General features: G+C 35.1%; 1 protein-coding gene and 1 long non-coding RNA gene across 2 annotated transcripts; one reads left to right on the top strand and one right to left on the bottom strand.

Moving 5' to 3' along the window:
• Positions 1-8,634: 8,634 nt before the first annotated feature.
• On the top strand, positions 8,635-10,248 carry LOC141639330 (uncharacterized). Its single transcript, XR_012542472.1, has 2 exons — positions 8,635-8,848; positions 10,004-10,248. It is a non-coding gene; the product is annotated as an uncharacterized LOC141639330 (long non-coding RNA).
• Positions 10,249-10,627: 379 nt separating this feature from the next.
• On the bottom strand, positions 10,628-16,248 carry LOC141639329 (uncharacterized). Its single transcript, XM_074448483.1, has 2 exons — positions 16,024-16,248; positions 10,628-13,090 (listed from the first exon to the last, which is right to left on the bottom strand). Exon 2 carries the CDS (start codon positions 13,088-13,090, stop codon positions 11,522-11,524), a length of 1,569 nt encoding a protein of 522 aa, XP_074304584.1. The 5' UTR covers positions 16,024-16,248; the 3' UTR covers positions 10,628-11,521.
• Between the last annotated feature and the right edge of the window lie 1,699 nt (positions 16,249-17,947).

Raw genomic sequence — 17,947 nt, 5'->3', positions numbered from 1 at the left:
CACTACCCAAATGTTATCACCGAAACACGGATTTAACCATCATGGTATGAGGAACCAAGGGTGAAAAATGCTTTATGGTTAAAACATGTGAAATAAAATAACAATGGTTCGAAAATACTTGAAATGGTGAAAACCGATTACAAATATGAAAAATGGATTAAGAGAAATGACGAGAACAAACACGATTGATCTCTGGTCTGAATACCCCATTTAGGCGCGGGGCTAGTTGGCGACCTAAGGGGCTTCGCCTCGGACCAAAATCGGTTTTGGCTCGTTTATTCCATGTTTTGGTTCATGTTATGCATGTTTTAGCATGTTAGAGTCATGAAACAAATGAAAACATAATAAAATAGGATTTTTACACCCTCATACTTACATGTTTGGTTATGGCGAGTGACCGACGTAAGTGTAACAACTCGTTTGATCGGAAAAAACTCGGTTTAAAACCGTTTTGGTAAGTAAAAAGAGTGTTTTGAAAGTTTAGTAATGGTGTAGTGGTCAAAATGGTCGGTCAAGTGATTTAATGCACGATGACGGTACCAAACAATGTGTAAGGCTCGTGTTTACGATTGGTAGGTCGTAAATACGCGTCGGATTGTGACTTTAGAAGTCGAGTCGAGAATTTTAAGGGAGAAAAGAGGGGCGGACACTTGCGTAAGTCTCAAATGGGTGGCATTTGAGGGGTATTTATAGGAGAATGAGTGGTTGTGTGAGTTTTGAGCGACGTGGCCACTGGGCGCTTTCAAAGAGGCGCGAGCCACGTCGCGGTTCTTCGAGTTGTGTTGTCACTTTCACAACAAACGCAATATTGATTTGTTCTATCCTAGGTTTTGTAGTCACATGTTTGGTACTTGACCAACATGAATCCGGGAAAACTTAAGGTAGAAGGTTTGGAAAGTTTTGTTTTTGGTGGTTGACTCGGTTTGACTCATTGTTGGAGTCGGGATTTGAATTTTTGAGTCGGTTTTTATTCCGGTGTCGGTTTTGACTCTAGTTAGTGTCATTGCGACCCCGTAAATGCATTAAACACTCCAGTTATTTTTGAAATGTTTTGAGATGTTTTATTTTCGAAATCGTTTTAAATTTTCCGACGTAAAGTTGTACACAAACTGTCAATCAAACGGTGCGATTCCAAAGCATGTTGTAGTCCGATAATCATCAGGTGTTTGTTGGAGTCTCAGCAGATACTGGGTATCTACAGAATGCAATAAAAGTTGAATGCAGACACAGATATGGATGCATAACCTCCCCAAACCAAACCGTATAATGCCCTCATTGTACCTAAAACAGGGAAAGGAAATGCAAACTAAAAGAGAAAGTGGAGATGCGGAAAACTCACAAGAATGCGCGAAGTAGGGACCTCCCCAAACCAGCCAGCAACATGGGAGGTCACAAACAGCTTCATAGTGGCGTCATAGGAAGCGAATCAAAGCAAGAAAACTCGATCAAGAGAACCGATTATTAAACAAAATAAAAACTGGAATGTTCGAAAAACAACTAAAAATAAAATCTCCGGGTTGCCTCCCGGGTAGCGCTAGTTTCAGATAGGTCCCAACTCGACCTTCTTTTCTTCGAGCCTCTCTAATCGGTCATAATCAAACAAACAAAGCGCGCGCGACAACCGATCAAACAATTGCGCATGTGCTACACAAAAAAATAAGTAGCACCAAGGTAGAATAATAGCATAGGAAAAGAAAATGTATAAACGTTTGAGTCTAACAAATTTCCTATGACAGCTCCTAAATTTATCAATAAAATAGAGGAGCGCAAGAGCAATTAATAATCTAGGGCATTGTTTTATTTTAACAAAATTGAAATGATAAGAATGGTGAAAAATCGTTAAATTAAATGACCAACTGGGAAGGGGCAAAGCATTAAAATGCGAAGCATAAGTCAAATGAGGCAATGTACTGCTTAAACAAACAATAATAAAATTATCGTTAACTACCTCGGGTTGGTTGCTCTCAATGACGGAATCATTGACAAAGGAAGATATTACCTCTTCCGTGCTAGGAGCAATTACCGACTCAGCTGCCTCCTCGTCACCCTCCTCGGTGGATTTCATCCCGTAGATCGTAGCCTCAAGCGCATCCAACTCGGCTTTGAATAGGGGAGATTCACCGTATCCATTATCATCATCAAAATCGTCATCTAAAATGAACCCACATGACGAATCAATGCTCTCAGTGGCCAATTCAGTCGATCGAGTAGAATTGTTACTCGATCGAGAGCTTTCTTCACACAAACCATTCGATCGAGTGGTTAAATCTACTCGATCGACTTCCTCATCATAGAATTTACTCGATCAAGCAATGTGAACTGTTCGATCGAGTGGGTTAGGCTGGACCGTGGTGAAGTGCTTGAGAAAAGCTTCATCTTCATTATCACCTTCAAATACCGAGTCATAAATGTCTTCATCATCACTAGACAACTCGGGTCTTTCATGGGAAAGACTACTGACAGGAAAAACAGCATATTCCGTCTCTGAGTCGCTATAATCCAACTCGGCAGCTTGAGGTGAGCTTCCTTAGATTTATCGCTTTCTTGCATTCGAAGCATAAGTGCTTTTAGCACAGACTTCAGCTCGGCAGCCTCTTCATTCTCTTCAACGGGAGGAAGGGTTTGTTGTTGCGGTGGCCAGACAAAAGGAGGCTTGTGATAGCCTCGCTGATAGGGTAGATGTGGCGGCACAAATACAGAGGAATGGCTATCTCGTCCACGCAGCCTAAACTCGTAGACCTCGTCATTTTCTGCCATGCAAAAGGCTACATTGTGCTCAGCAGCACCACATCTCCCGCAGTAGATCACCTGTTGCGCCATATAATGGGACATAGGTGACGGGTCAAAGGTACTCAAGCCTTCCCTTTGACGATCTTTCACCTAGAACTCGTCTAGGTAGGACTGTAGGGCCTATCAAAACAAAGACTAAAGAAAAAGATTAGAACGGCCTCAAGGGAAAAATCCCTTGAGACTAAAGACAGACAAAATTAAACAAATAAATACAGTAGTTTCCTCCCCGGCAACGGCGCCAAAATTTGATACCGTCGTTTTAGTACCAAAAATAAATATCTAAGTACTACTAACAGAAGTCAGCGGTAAGTAGGGTCGATCTCCACAGGGAGGCGGTCACTATTCACTTGTCTATTCGGTCTGTCTAAGTCACAAGTTGGGGGTTTTGAGTTGTTTTAACTAAACTAATAAGATAAAGCAAGAGAAATAGAAATGAGAGGAATTAACAAGCAAGGGAGAGAAGACTAGGATTTCGGTTCATCAATGATCGTCAGTCAATCGCAGTTAAGGTCATAGATCAGTCGATGTGTCGGTCTAAGGGGCAATGAATATCTCCTTTCGGTCTCAATTCGCCCTAAAATGCTATTAGCTTAACTTTCGCCCTCACTAAAGCATCATATTGTTCACTGCGGGTCTCACCCATTCCAACCTTTCGGTCTAGGTCAAGGCTTACCAAAATTAAAAGGCTAATTGCATCGATTCAATCAGCAGGATACAATTATAGCAATGATTAACAACATAGACTAAAACAACAACGACAAATCTATAAACCTAATTATCAATTAACATTCATCAATTGAATCACCTAATCCTAGCAGAGAAATTAGCTAGACATAATAAAAGTAAGAAAAAAAGCAAAGGGGAAAGAAATAAACATTAAATAAAATGAGAGAAAAGGGAAAAGAGAATGTTACAGTGGAAGAGATCCAGAAAATAGAGAGAAAATAATATCTAGTAGTAAAACAGTTGACAAGAGAGAGAAGAGAAGAGAGAAGACAACAGAGATACAAATGACGTCCTACCTTCCTATTTATAATAAAATAGGATCTTATTTAACCTAATGACGGATTAAAGCTAAAAAGCTCGAGCCCATAAGAGAAACCACTCGATCGAGTACTTTTAAACTACTCGATCGAGTAAAATAAAGCTTAAACCACTCGATCGAATAGAAAACCTACTCGATCGAGTAAACCTTAAAATGCAACTACTCGATCGAGTAGAAAAAGGACTCGATCGAACATAATTGTACTCGATCGAGTACTTTCCAGCGCACATTTCCTGCTTCGCGCATTGAACTTCAAACGGCTGCCATTTCTTCGTTACTTGGGCAAACAGGGCGATTCCAGTGGCGTTGGAAAGCTAAGAGGACAAGCTTTCATATCCAATTGGAATCACCTGAATATCAGTTGTAGAACTCGAGATATGGCTCTTTAAATTAGGCACTAGCAATTTGAAGTTCTTCCTTTGCTCGCCTAGCTATCTTTCTTCTTTGCGCATCTCAAAATAGCTACATTCCCGCTCCAAATTCACTCTTCCTCCAAATGCATGCTAAACGGACGGTAAAAGGCTTGATTTCACTACTTTCTGGTTCATTCCTGCAAATAAGACAAAACAAACCAAAGTAGCATATTCGGAGCATTTCGTAGCATAAACTACGATAATAGCATAGAAATACGTGCATAAAAAGGTCTAAAAGGACTATATAAAATGCACGTATCAACTAATTACCTCTACCTCGAAATATTTATAAAACCTCAACATAATTTAGTAAATTAACATATTAATTCACTAAATTGAATCTTATTTAATCGAATTACAATAAGAGACATTTTTCCTCTCATAAATATAAATTGTTCTTATTTAAGGAATTAATTAACTTGTATCAATATACAACTAATTAACTTTACTCATAAGGGCATCATCCTTTAGGTGTGACCTTAAGGGATCAACTGATCACCACCGTCAACACGACAGTAACGTCAAACTCTAGCAAGCCAATCATTACCGATTAATGTTGATCAGTTGACTATTTAATTTATCATCCCTTTCGTATTCTTATTATGAGATTTAATAATGATTTTAAATCATGTGATCGCACTATTGTTGAGGACACATACTCCAACATAATGTCGCATCAACTTCAACAATAATTTAATAAAGTTATTTATTGGATTAAATAAAATAAATAATATAGTTAATTTTAAAAATATTTTGGGAAAAACTTACGAAACTAAAATTTTAAATTTATCGCTAAAAATGCTCTTTGTATGAGTATAATTTAATAAGAGTTACGTATTAAAATATAAATTCAATGAATGTGTACTCCCCAAAGATGAAACGTACTTCACTTTTTAAATTTAAATGAATGTATGTAATACAATACAAACAAATTTAAGTAAGAGTTGGGTATGTATATACATTATTTTTATTTATTTTTCGCATGTATCTAAAAATTCTATTCATATAAATTTTAAATTGTCAAAATACTATTTAAATATTCTTATACCATGAAGTTATGATAACAAAATTTTAAAATCTTATCATGCAAATTAATGGTTTTACAAGATAATTTAGCATTGGGTTCCATATAGATCTTCTGTATGAAATTTCTTTTGTTTAATTGAAAATAAATGAGAAATATCATGATTTCAATTGGGTATACACACTATAGTCAATTTCTTTTGTTTAATTGAAATTGAAAAGAAACCAGAATATCATGATTTCAAGTGGGTATACACATTGTGGTAAAGAGTAGGTATGCACAATGTGACAAGAAGTGCATATGAATAATCACAATAAAAATAATGATTATTAAGGACATTTGTGTTATAAGGGATGTGAGAAAATAGGAATCATAATTCCTCTTTTTAGTTATTCTCAAATAAATGTTGTATACACGGTACTATTTATAAACCATTGTCTTTATTTACTTTATATTTTTGATTTAAAAATATTTTGAAGTAAATCTGTAAAAAAAAAATAAGATTTAAAAAAGGTTAATTTTATTTTGAAGTAAAATATTAATGTCATATATCAATTATATAATTTTTTCTTCAATTATAAAAATAAAATATAAAAACAGACCGTGCAAAGCACATGATACTACCTAGTTTCTAATGAAATTAAGTTTTTGTTGGAAATCTTCAAGAATGTTCTACTAACAATAATTTTTTTTTTTTGTCAAATAGAAAAAGGGTGATTATAGTACCCCAAAAGTTTGTACAAACAATAATTTGTTAATGAATTTTTCTCATTTATTGTATCTCTTTAGTTCTCATTTGTACCCCTTCATTTCCCATATCCCCAGTTGTACCCTCATATTATCTTACTTGTTTCAAACGTGACCTTAATGCACTTTTCCATTTAGTATGTTCTGTTAGTTGTCATTTTAATTACTCTGCATCCCTCGCCCAATCTCTCCACCTCATAAACCCACACAAATACTCTATCATGTCACCAACAAATCCTCTATTAACATCTTTCTCTTTACCCTCCCCAAATCCAACAACAAATTTTTAAAAAAAATTAAGGATGATTAGATCTATGTTATTAAAATGGGTAAATGGTGGATTAAAAATGGATTTGTGACGGCTCTAAGGTGGATAACGATGCTCCATAAATGGGCATGTGGTGGTTCGAGCTTAAGCTGGGTGGCTAAAAAATGGAGTGGTTGAGTCAAAGATGGGCGATTCAAAAGTTGGTGAAGGTGGTTATGGTGGCGAAGATGGGTTTCCTATGACTGGGTGACTAGGGTTGGGGTGTTTAATGGTGGAATGATAGGAGGAAGATGAATTTGGTGAAGGGTGGGATTAATAATAAATGATTAATATTGATCATGTTTATAAACTTGTAATCTAGAAGTTGTTTAGTGAAGGGGAATTGCTAAAGTTAGGTTCACGTAAGCAATTAACAGATGCATTTAACGTTTATAAATGACAAGGTTACGTTTGAGAATACACAAGCAAATACAGGGGTACAACTGGGCATAATGAAAACGGAGGGGGATAACTGAGAGAACGTAGAAATAGAAGGGTACAAATGAGAAAAACCCTTTATTAATTATACTCCCTCCGTACCACACCAAAGGTAACGTAGGGAAAAATGGAGTATTTAAGAAAAAGTGGAAAAAGTAAGGGTAAAGAGGGAATAAATAGGTGGGGTATGTAATTGGGTGTTTAATTGTGGATTGATAGGTGAGGTATGTAATGTCATTTTGTGTAAATATCAAATGTATAAGGATAAGTTGGTAATGTTGTGGGCCAAATAAGGAATGTTACCTTTGGTGTGGTACGTCCGTTTATAATAAGTGTTACCTTTGGTGTGGTACGGAGGGAATATTAAATTAGCCAAATTAGGTAATCTCTAACAACAAATCAAAAAATTATTCTATAATCGAATCAAGATCTTTAATTAAAAAAAATATCACTAAGAGGTTATTAGGATATTACATTAGGGCCGAATATCATTAGGGTTAAGTTATGACGACTACCGTCTAGGGTTTAGACTAATGTGGTTTATTATATAAATCGTGTCCATGTATTCAATGAGACGCACAATTCAATAATACAATTCTCCCTTATGCAATCTCTCCTCTATAATCTTAACATGGTATCAGAGCCTCGTTCTTGAGGTCTCTATAAACCGCTTCCGCTGGGTGGCCGGAAATTTACACCCACCGGTAGGATTTTCAACCACAAACAATAATTTCCTTTTTCTGAATTCAAAAAAAAAAAAAAAAAAAAAAAAAAAAAAAAAAATTACACTACGTAGGATTTGTCATTAGGTACAATAATCAAGAATCATCATCATCTTATCGATGTGGCAGGGGCACCACTTCGTCCCTATTTTTCTTTATTTTGATTTAAAATTCTTTTCTTCGATTAAGGTGGTATTTAAATTGACTGGCGAGTTACGCAACTTTAATCACCATGATGGTGGTTCCGATCTATTTGGAGTTCGAAAAACTTAGCGTTCTCCTAACTTTAAATTAACGGATAATTTTCCGTTTTACTGAAATTTGTTTAGGTCCGATTAGTGTTCCTAACAAATTATTTGATGTTCGACAAGTCCGAAAAACTTAACGTTCTTGTTCGAAGAAATTTCTAACGAGTCTTAATACTCGTTTATTTTACCAACCTTGCGAAGACGGAGATGGATAATGAAGACGAAGAAGTCGATGAAGATTGATTTTTCTTATTTTAGTTTTATGATTTTATTGTAATTCTCCAATCGTAAAGTTCGTACTATGTACTGCCTTTACGATTGCGGGAGGGTATTAGGATGTTAGGCCCATTAGGGCCGAATATCATTAGGGTTAAGTTATGACGGCTACCGTCTAGGGTTTAGACTAATGTGGTTTATTATATAAATCGTGTCCATGTATTCAATGAGACGCACAATTCAATAATACAATTCTCCCTTATGCAATCTCTCCTCTATAATCTTAACAGAGGTCTATTAATTACTCCCTCCGGCTCTCTTTGCATCACCCCTCATAATGCGCATCTACAGAGGAAAATGAAACCCGAGAAATTTGTGGGGTCACAACTTATATATTACCACAAAAATCAGACAAAAAAAAGAATAAAATTAAAAGTGAACCTTATTAAGAGACAGCTTAAAAAGGAAAGGGCGGACCTTGTTGAGAGACGGGGAATAGTATATAAAGGAATTGCGTTTTTTTTTTTTTTTTTTTTTTTTTCAAGGCAAGGATATGGAATGAAAACTTTAGATAAAAAGTATTGCATTGACAATTTTGCGTATCTATATAAAAGTATAATAGAAGAACCACTATACATTGGGTTGGACACGTGTCGCTCTAATATGCATTTTTTTCCCGCCTACCTCTAACCCTAAACTGATCTACCAAGCATATGATATCCTCAATCCTTAGCCGTCTATCTTTACACCCTTCCTGTCAATCTCTCCATATTTTTTTCCCTAATACAGTATATGATTACATTCACCCGCCACTCTCCTTAATCTATGTCATTCTAAATTTCTAACTATATTACTTTATTTATCAATATCCGAATGGATTCTCCATAAACTCAATCAGGTAAGCTTCTATATTATTCAATTTTTTCGCCCATAATTTATTTCAGAGTAATATTTATTTCAGATATGTGATTTTTCGGAATTAATTTGGTATTATAAACTTGTGATTATTTGAATAATCTATGAGGTATTATTATTCTGTAGATATGTAAATCAATTTGCTCTGTTTTGATTTTTATCTTATTTTCTAAAGCAGTTATCATCCCGGGTTGTAGAAGAATAAACTTTTTAATTATCTTTCTAATGATTATTGAATGTACATACTCATCGTCTCATTAATTCAAGGGTAAAGTTGTTAAACTTTTTAATTATCTCCTGATGATTATTGGATGTACATACTCATCGTCTCATCAATTCAAGGGTAAAGTTATCATCGCGGGTTGTAGAAGAATAAACTTTTTAATAAACCCTTCTCAACATTCTTATGTAACTCATTCATCCCATGCTTCTATCTCTTTGTTTTTGTTAAGATTTACTTACTCCCTCCGTCCCAATCATGTTAGTCCTTATATGGAGTATTTGGTTCATTGGTTGTACACACTTATTTACTACTCTGGATGAAGTAAGAATTGTACTTATTTTTTTGTGTCGGAGTATGATATTGTGGCGGAAATTATGTGAAACTTACCATTTTCCGTTAGTAAGAATTATACCCTTTGTTCAGCCATTGGTAATTATATAAGATTATGTTTGCAACTTTTGATAGTATGTTATAGAAAGAATAAAATGTGGTCTGTGCTCGATCGGTTTGGTTTTGTTACCGGGTGCAAATGTGATCAAACATGCTCTCTTTTTGTAGTTGCTTATCAAATTCTTTTGGTAATTGTGAGGGTATTTGGGACGGTATGTCGGGATCATAGAGTTTATTTCACCTAGGTCCGTGTATTTGGTGTGATGTTGTGAGCTGTGATAATATATATTGGGGATTGACCTCCAACGTAATCTCCATCAGTTCCATGGTGGTTTTAAATTTTGGTTCCCTTTCCGAGGATCACTCACTGGTAATAAGCAATATGCGTCTATATTCAATGTGGGGTAGAGTTGTCTAAATTCAACCCGCATATACCTTAGCATGAGCAGGGGCCTTTTAAGCCAATGGTGTACCTTTGTATGAAGTAATTATTCTTACAATTTTCCACTATACTCTGTATTGTAGGTGGTGAGTTGATAAATAGGTTTGACAATGCGGCTCTGCCTTAGCTGGGTTTCCGCTAAATACAGTTTGTTATACAATGAAGTTGAGTTCTCCCGATAATAGAGTTGTTTCAAGTAAATAAATGTAGTGTCCAATTTTGAACTACATTTAGGTAGCTTTAAGCTTTTAACTTAGACCAGTGTATTGCGTAAAATGCATATTAATGTTTATTTATATAGTTTATCAGGCTTAAACATTGTGGCTTAGTGACTTATATATATGAAACACGTATAAATGTGACGTGTGATACGGGTTAAAAAAAATTAGGGTTATCAATTAAATGGAGTACATCAATTGTTATAGTTATTGTATAGAATCGTTTACTCTAATGACGCGATTGGATCTTAATAGTTCATTTCTTATAATTTACTAAGGTTCATTTTTGAGTACATAATACTCAAATCATTTATACAAGACATATTCATTACTAATGCAATGCTATAGCTCCAGATTTAAGACTTTATTATATACACTATTTATATATGTCCGTGCATTTTGACGGATTCTAAGCCAGTTGTGAAAATAATTACGTTAGCAAGGAGAGGGAATGGAGGAAAGGAGTTTTCCTTCTAGATCGAGAAATAATTTCGCTTGAAGGAAAATTGAAAGAAATTACTTTCATTCAAATTCCGCCGTCTCTTTCCTTCCAAATTCTCTTATCCAAACAAATGATTACACAAGAAGCCGCTAAATAACACCACCAGAATATAAGGTACTGGACCAGAAAACAATTAGTGAAAGCACAAAATAAAACGCAAAAAAAAGCCAGAAAATTAATCGAACCAAATAAAGTTACCTACGCAACACTATAATCACATCAATGCCGTAGAAATCACCATTCTTGAAGGAATTCATACGCTTAACTTGCATACGGCAAATAGTTCTCGGAAAATCTTGAATATCCAAGTGACGATTTCACTAACTTCTCCCAGATGCAAATTAACATTTGCCTTGTAATAGGATGATTTCAAGATTCATTTCATGAGAATTGTGCATTGCAAACGTGTAAAAGCTAGTTTTATGACTCGACTGATTCCTGGAAATACCAGAGTCCCAGAATTTATCCATCTGGTGCAACGTACTCATTCAACCAATGTTCATTCCAGTCAGCCATTAACAGTTATAAAGCCAAGCTCTTGTAATTAAATAACTAAATACCAAATCATGACTAGAAAGCCAAACTCAGCTGATCTGAAGTTCAAAACCCAATATTCCGAAAACCCAACTTATGTACAATCCCCATTTACTATAAACACACAGGCTTGCTCCCCCATCTCATTTTCAAAAATTCCTCTCATTTCAACATTAGACTGCAAACTGCAGTAACCAGCTGGTCCCCAATGACCGAGACAACAATCGAGGAAACAAAATCATGAAAATTATTGGTTCCTGCAGATAGTCTGGATGTAGGGACTTGAAGGATTGATGCAGACAACTCTACACATCTGCAGCCCCACACTGCAAGTTTAATCTGAGTGACTAAAACCACCACCACCTCCTACCCCGCTCATTGCGCGGGCATGAACCAGAAGGCTGGATAACATTTGCGGACCCACAATGTAAGTTGAATTCCCCGACTTGCCCTTGTCCTCTTCCAACAAGAGGGTTACCCAACCACAAAACAAAGACTATTCCCATGAGACTAACAATAGGTGCGGCAGCAGATAACAACCATCCTCCCCGACCTCTATTTGACCCTGAAATCGGGCCAACATCTTCCAATGCTCCTCGAAGTTCCTCTATTTCACTTGCGTCGGTCATACTAGACGAACTATCATCTCTATGCTCCATTTCAGTGATAACAATTCTCCGGCTATCAATGCGCACGCCATGCTCATGATTGATGTCGTCAGTAGGGAGCTCATATCGACAAAGGGGACAAGTGTTTCGTGTCCTAAGCCATGGCAGTATACAACCTGGATGATAGAGATGAAGGCATGGTAGTTGGTTCACTTGAGTGCCTATTGTCAGTAAATCCTTACAAACTGCACATGCCAATCCCTCGGGTTTCTGGTGCGCCTCACAAATGACAATTATGGGCATATTTTTAACAAAAGATGTTGAGGCTGGAGGGGCACCACGTCTAGAACTGTCGACTTCTGCTATATGCTCCAGATATTCTTCAAAACCTCGTGCATCCAGATAGTTCCCTGGATCGCCTATGTAAGGAGCTTCGCTTGGTTCAAAATCGTCCATGCCAATTTGAACTCTAGGAATCTGGAGGTTAACTTCAATGATTCTACTGAGTATTCCTGTATACTCAGGGTAATCTCTTCTATCTCTACTAAAAGAACTATCTTCCAAAGGTTCAAATGCATTTTCATCATTATCTACTTCCCATTCACCATCTTCTGTTTCTTCATGGTCATCTAAATCCCACTGTACGTTGCCAGCATGCATGGGATCAATGTCAGAATCACTACCGATGTCACTTCTCTCAACTGATTGGACAAGGTCTGGATTGAAAAAAGTACGACCACCAACAGAAGTATCAGAATCACCTTCATAAGTGCTAAAAGATAAGGCATCGCTGTCACCATGATAGTATGCCCCATAGCTAATATTTGATTCACTCTCTCCATAATACGAATCAGAGTTAGAGACATCACTTTCAGTTTCCGAAATTACTCTCCTCCATCTTGTAGAATCATTTGGTGTAGTATGAGAGCTTGATTGCTGGAGCAACCTTGAGTTAGAATCAGCATCATCAAGTATATCTTCATGATCAGGTTCAATATGCCTTGCTAAATTAATTATGTGAGAAAACTGCTGTGAGAACAGATTTTCAGTTGAATCAGAACTACCATATACTGACCTAGATCTTCTAGAAAATCGTCTACGATTTGAGTTCCGTGCTAGCGTGCCGATATCTTCAATCAATAGAAACTTACAGTCATCACATACACTGACATTTGGGTGAACCCCATTCACCTCATTGTCCAGTGACATAGATCTTCCACAAAGACCGCATTCCGGAGGCCTGTCCAAACCATAAACTGGGCCATTATTGTTTTGATCAAGCAGCTCCCGTGGAGTAGGCACGTCCATCTGTGCACAAATATGAGGTGAGTAGAAAATCAATTAGAGAATTAAACAGTACCAAGATATTTACGAGTTCAAAGAAAACGACGAGTTATAGAAGCACGAACACAAAAAAAACAGACCTAACGACATGACTATGTAGTTTGGAAACAGCTAGTAAATTAGAAAATGAACACAGCATTCAAATCAATCTCTTTAGAGTAAAGTAGCAGATGCTTTCGAAATCCCCAAATGCACACCTGATGTTGGATACTAAAAATGTCCCATAATGTGGTCTTTTATACTTTTTACATGACAAGAGACTAGTAAACTACACAACATCAGAAGATTTAGAACAGAAGATCAAGTGCCTTCTGCAGGGTGTGTGTTCATAAACAATTGAGACCTAAAGAGTACGGATAGTTACTTCTCGAAGTTAATGGCTAGGACCTGCTCCTGGAGTCCTTCGTAAAATCAAGAGTATAAAGTATAAACAATAAGCTTTAGAGTAAAAGCTGTTAGAAAGGAAGTTAATAGACCACAAGACCTCTACAAAATAGAGAAACCATGCTCAACGTCATTGGATTAAAAGTGACAACTTCACTTCTCCTATTTAAATGACCTCTTATACAAAAAATACTTTTTCAAGAAACACATGAATCTTCTCTTCCATAAAACTAAAAGACCACATAACTACAACTTTATGTCGGAGACTAAGTAGCACTTCTCTGTTAAGAAGATTCATTATGGAAGCGGTTTAGCTTCCCAAACTGTTCACAAAATTAATTAGAGATTATTATAACTTTCCAACTATCAATCTATCCACATTTCCCATTACTCAAGTGTCTTCCGAGTTCCGACAATGCTCAAGATTCGGAAAATACAATGAAATGTGATAACAACCATCCTTCCCGACCTCTATTTGACCCTGAAATCGGGCCAACATCTTCCATTTCACGCTTACCTAGAGTCTGTGACAACATCACTGCAACAGTAAGGGAAGTAAGGTAAAATCAAGAGTATAAACTATCAGCTTTAAAGTGAAAGCAGTTAAAAAATAGAGAAAGCATGCTCAACGTCATTGGATTAAAAATTTAAAAAGTGACAACTTCACTTTTACTATTTAAACGACCTCTTATACAAAAATACTTTTGAAGAAGCACATGATTCTTCTCTACCAAAAAAAGAAAAAGACCACATAACTACAGCTTTAAGTTGGAAGCTAAGTAGCACTTCTCTGTTAAGAAGATTCATTATGGAGGCGGTTTAGCTTGCCAAACTGTTAATTAAATTAATTAGAGATTATTATAACTTTCCAACTATCAATCTATCCACATTTCCCATTACTCCAGTGTCTTCCGAGAATAAAGATTCGGAAAATACAATGAAAACGTGATGAGAAAATGTTCTACAGAAAACTTGACATTTTAACTGTGAAATTGAACCTTGAGGCCAGCATAAAGTCAATCGCCACAGATATATTTGAAAGGAAAGGAAAATACCCCAGAAGAGTAGCAAGTATAATTTACAACATCTGAAGGCAATTAATAACTCTTTCTGCAATTTTATCATGGAGGAGAAAGTCAAGCTTCCAAATCAGTTGATAACAGTTCAGCAGTAGTTTGATCGACATTAAACATATAATCAATCACGATTGACTTTTGAGGTCAAAGCTTCAACCTTTGACATCAATTTCACTAGATAGAAAATATAAATGTAAATATAAATGTATTTTGTTTGATTATCATAACTACTACTTCAATACTGTTCACATTGTAACGGGCCAAAGATTTACCGCAAACATCACTGCACTTCCACTTCACAAGTACCTAGAGTCCTAGACCCTCATTTATTTTAACAATTGCGACTACAGGTTTTGTTAAATTTTAAAGGCAACAGAATTGAGTCCGCACTTCTTTCAGAAAATGAGCATCCGATACAATGCTATAGACAGTGGAACATAAGGGTGACCAACTTTTAAGTTGGAGCATTTCATCAACTTAAATGTCAAAGTAACACTAGGTGAGTGTTGGATCAAGTAATGGGAAAACATAAGGAATTTCAGCCTCACATTGATCAAAATGTCAACCAGCGATCTTGGAACAAACAACAGCAGCAACAACATTACTGATTACCCTAGTGCCTCAAGGCTTTCACAAATTGCGGAGTAAAGGGGGGTCGGATAAATGAATGGATGGACTAGGGAGCAAGAGCTAAAAGTAAATGAAGTATAGCATATGGTTCCACAAGATTCAAGAGTTGATTTAACAGAACATATTTTGCAGAAAACTGTAAACTTCATACATCTGAGTTAAATTTCCGCTCTCCCCTTCTCTAACCAACCCAAAGACAAGAACATCAATTGAGCAATGCAGCAAAAATAAGTTACAAGAATAGTGCCTAAACCATTAGGGCATGACTTGGGAGTATCTAAGTTGCTAGCTCGGCCTTGACTTCCAAAATGGCTAAATATTACTCTGCTTTTCGTACCAAAAAACCCCGTTTTCTATGCGGCGTATCTATGGTAAATAATTGAATTTCACACTAAAGGGAAGTAGGGTGCACAGCCACAACATCTGTGACAGTGACCCTATTATTCGTCAATCAAAATAAGAAGTCATAAAGTACAAAGTATCAAGTCGTTACCATGACTGAAAACAAGCTAAAGATGAGACGAGCATTATAATCGAACAACTAGCCGAAAAACAACAAGGAGTTTTACCATTTTGTCGGTAACCAAACATTGTCCAACTACGATAATCAGCAGTTAGCTAACCCTAAAAAGGTGCACAATTTACCAAAAGATTGGCATAAATGGGGGAAAATAATGAGATGTTTAGGTAATTACAAACAATGATTGGTAACTGAAAAGGTAGATCAAACAATAATAGTGGAATCAGAAATGAGATAAAGCGTAATGATAAAGAATCAAAGTATGAAGGAAATCAAAATGAAATTACCGATAGTACGAACAATAATAATAATAATTCAAGGATCGGAAAACGAAACTCCGGCAAAGCAAGGCGATAATTGAAGAATATACGATGATTGGGTTTAGAGAGATTGGAAGGTAAAACATATAATTAAGGGAGTAGATGGGATAACTGTCAACATTTTCCCTTTATTTCATTGCATAATTTACAACTTTGGTCCGCTCATCAACACTCACCATCAAAGTCATATCTATCAAAGTCATATCTACCTATTTGTCAAACGCGAAAGTGGTAATTTACCCTATAAATTTAGCCAATTCTAAAATTAGGCTTCATAACTTACAAATGTACTAGCTCCATTCAACTTTTATCACCCCACTTCAATATAATACTCCTCCTATTTATTAGAGAAATGGGGTGATAATTGTTGAATGGAGGGAGTACTAATTAGGCCTTATAACTTTGTCAAGAAGTGAAATCTAACTCAATTGCTCTTTTCAACTTAAATTATATCATTAAATCATTCAATATATAAGTTCATTGTACACTAAATAATTATTAACATTTTAAAAGTATTTATTTAATATATTAACATAATATTTTTTACTAATTTTATTATAATTCACATACATATGACAGTAGGTTTACAAGTTTTCAATTTTATTTAATTAATTCAAATATTTGTTTCCAACAATGTGTAATAAACTAGTATTGGTGCCCGGCTTCGCCCGGGCTACCTCTACTTACCATTAATTTTTTTTTCATTAAATAAAATTACTTAAAGTTGCATAGTCCATAAATTTAACGTTAATATATTTTTTATAACATATCCTAAAATTACGATGAAATAAATTTTGAGACAAATTCACTACTCCCGCTATTAATATTTTACTCTTATTAATGAAACAATAGTAATAACATTTAACTACTTGCCCGTAATCATTGTTACTTTCACTACTCCCGCCGTAATTATTATTCTTGTCACTCTTTACGCGCATTAATATTGATAATTTCACTACTCCCGCCGTAATTATTGTTACTTTCACTATTGCCGCATTAATATTGATTATTTCACTACTCCCGTTGTTGTTTCTACCACTCTCACTAATCTCGTTGATAATATTATTACTTTTAGTATTCAAATGTTACTATTATATAAATATATTCAATGTTACTACAACTCTTTTCTTTACTGATGAAATTACTTTTACTACTTAGGCATGCAATTTTAAAAGGATTATATATTTATATAAATATATTACATATATGCATTAAATCAAATCGAAAGAATTATGCAATATTATATATTATGAAATCTAACTTGAATTATTTATAACCTACTTACTATATTTTTGTATGTTAAATAAATAACATCTCTATACATCTAATAAACTATAAAATTTAATAAAATTGCATAGATTTTAAATTTAATATATAATTTTATGATGATAATAATTAATACCATAAGTGTGCATGTTTATACTAATTAATTACTTTATTTTAAGAAAATTGACCATCTTCTAGTCTTCTATAAATATTTAGAAAAATTATCAGGCATCTTCTTTCTTTTAGTCTCCTTGAAATTGACCATCTTAATTAATTATTTTATTTTAAGGAAATTGACCATTTTAATTAATTTTTTTATTTTAAGGAAATTGACCATGTTTAGGAAAATTACCAAGTTTCTATATAATTTAATTTTAACCCAAACTATATAATATTTGCATTGAGATCCCTTAATCGGGTCCATCACACGGTGCTAGTGATTTAAAACTATATAGTATAATTAATTTGTATAACTTTCTTTAATTACATTAAAGTCCCTTGGTTTCTGGATTTAATATATAGTATTGATTGCATACACAATTTAAATTTTTAATAAGTTTTATTGTATACTTATAAATTGTATTGATGAATGAAATTGAATTTTTTTGGTGCAATTTTGGTTGAA

Source organism: Silene latifolia, unplaced genomic scaffold, assembly GCF_048544455.1.
Source record: "Silene latifolia isolate original U9 population unplaced genomic scaffold, ASM4854445v1 scaffold_341, whole genome shotgun sequence".
NCBI classification, from domain to species: Eukaryota; Viridiplantae; Streptophyta; class Magnoliopsida; order Caryophyllales; family Caryophyllaceae; genus Silene; species Silene latifolia.
Note: the sequence above shows the minus strand (reverse complement) of the source record. Positions and strands in the feature narration are given on the sequence as shown.

What these genes read in the sequence shown, in the direction of transcription:
- LOC141639329 (XM_074448483.1), bottom strand. Translation starts at nt 13,090, where the DNA reads ATGGACGTGCCTACTCCACGGGAGCTGCTTGATCAAAACAATAATGGC.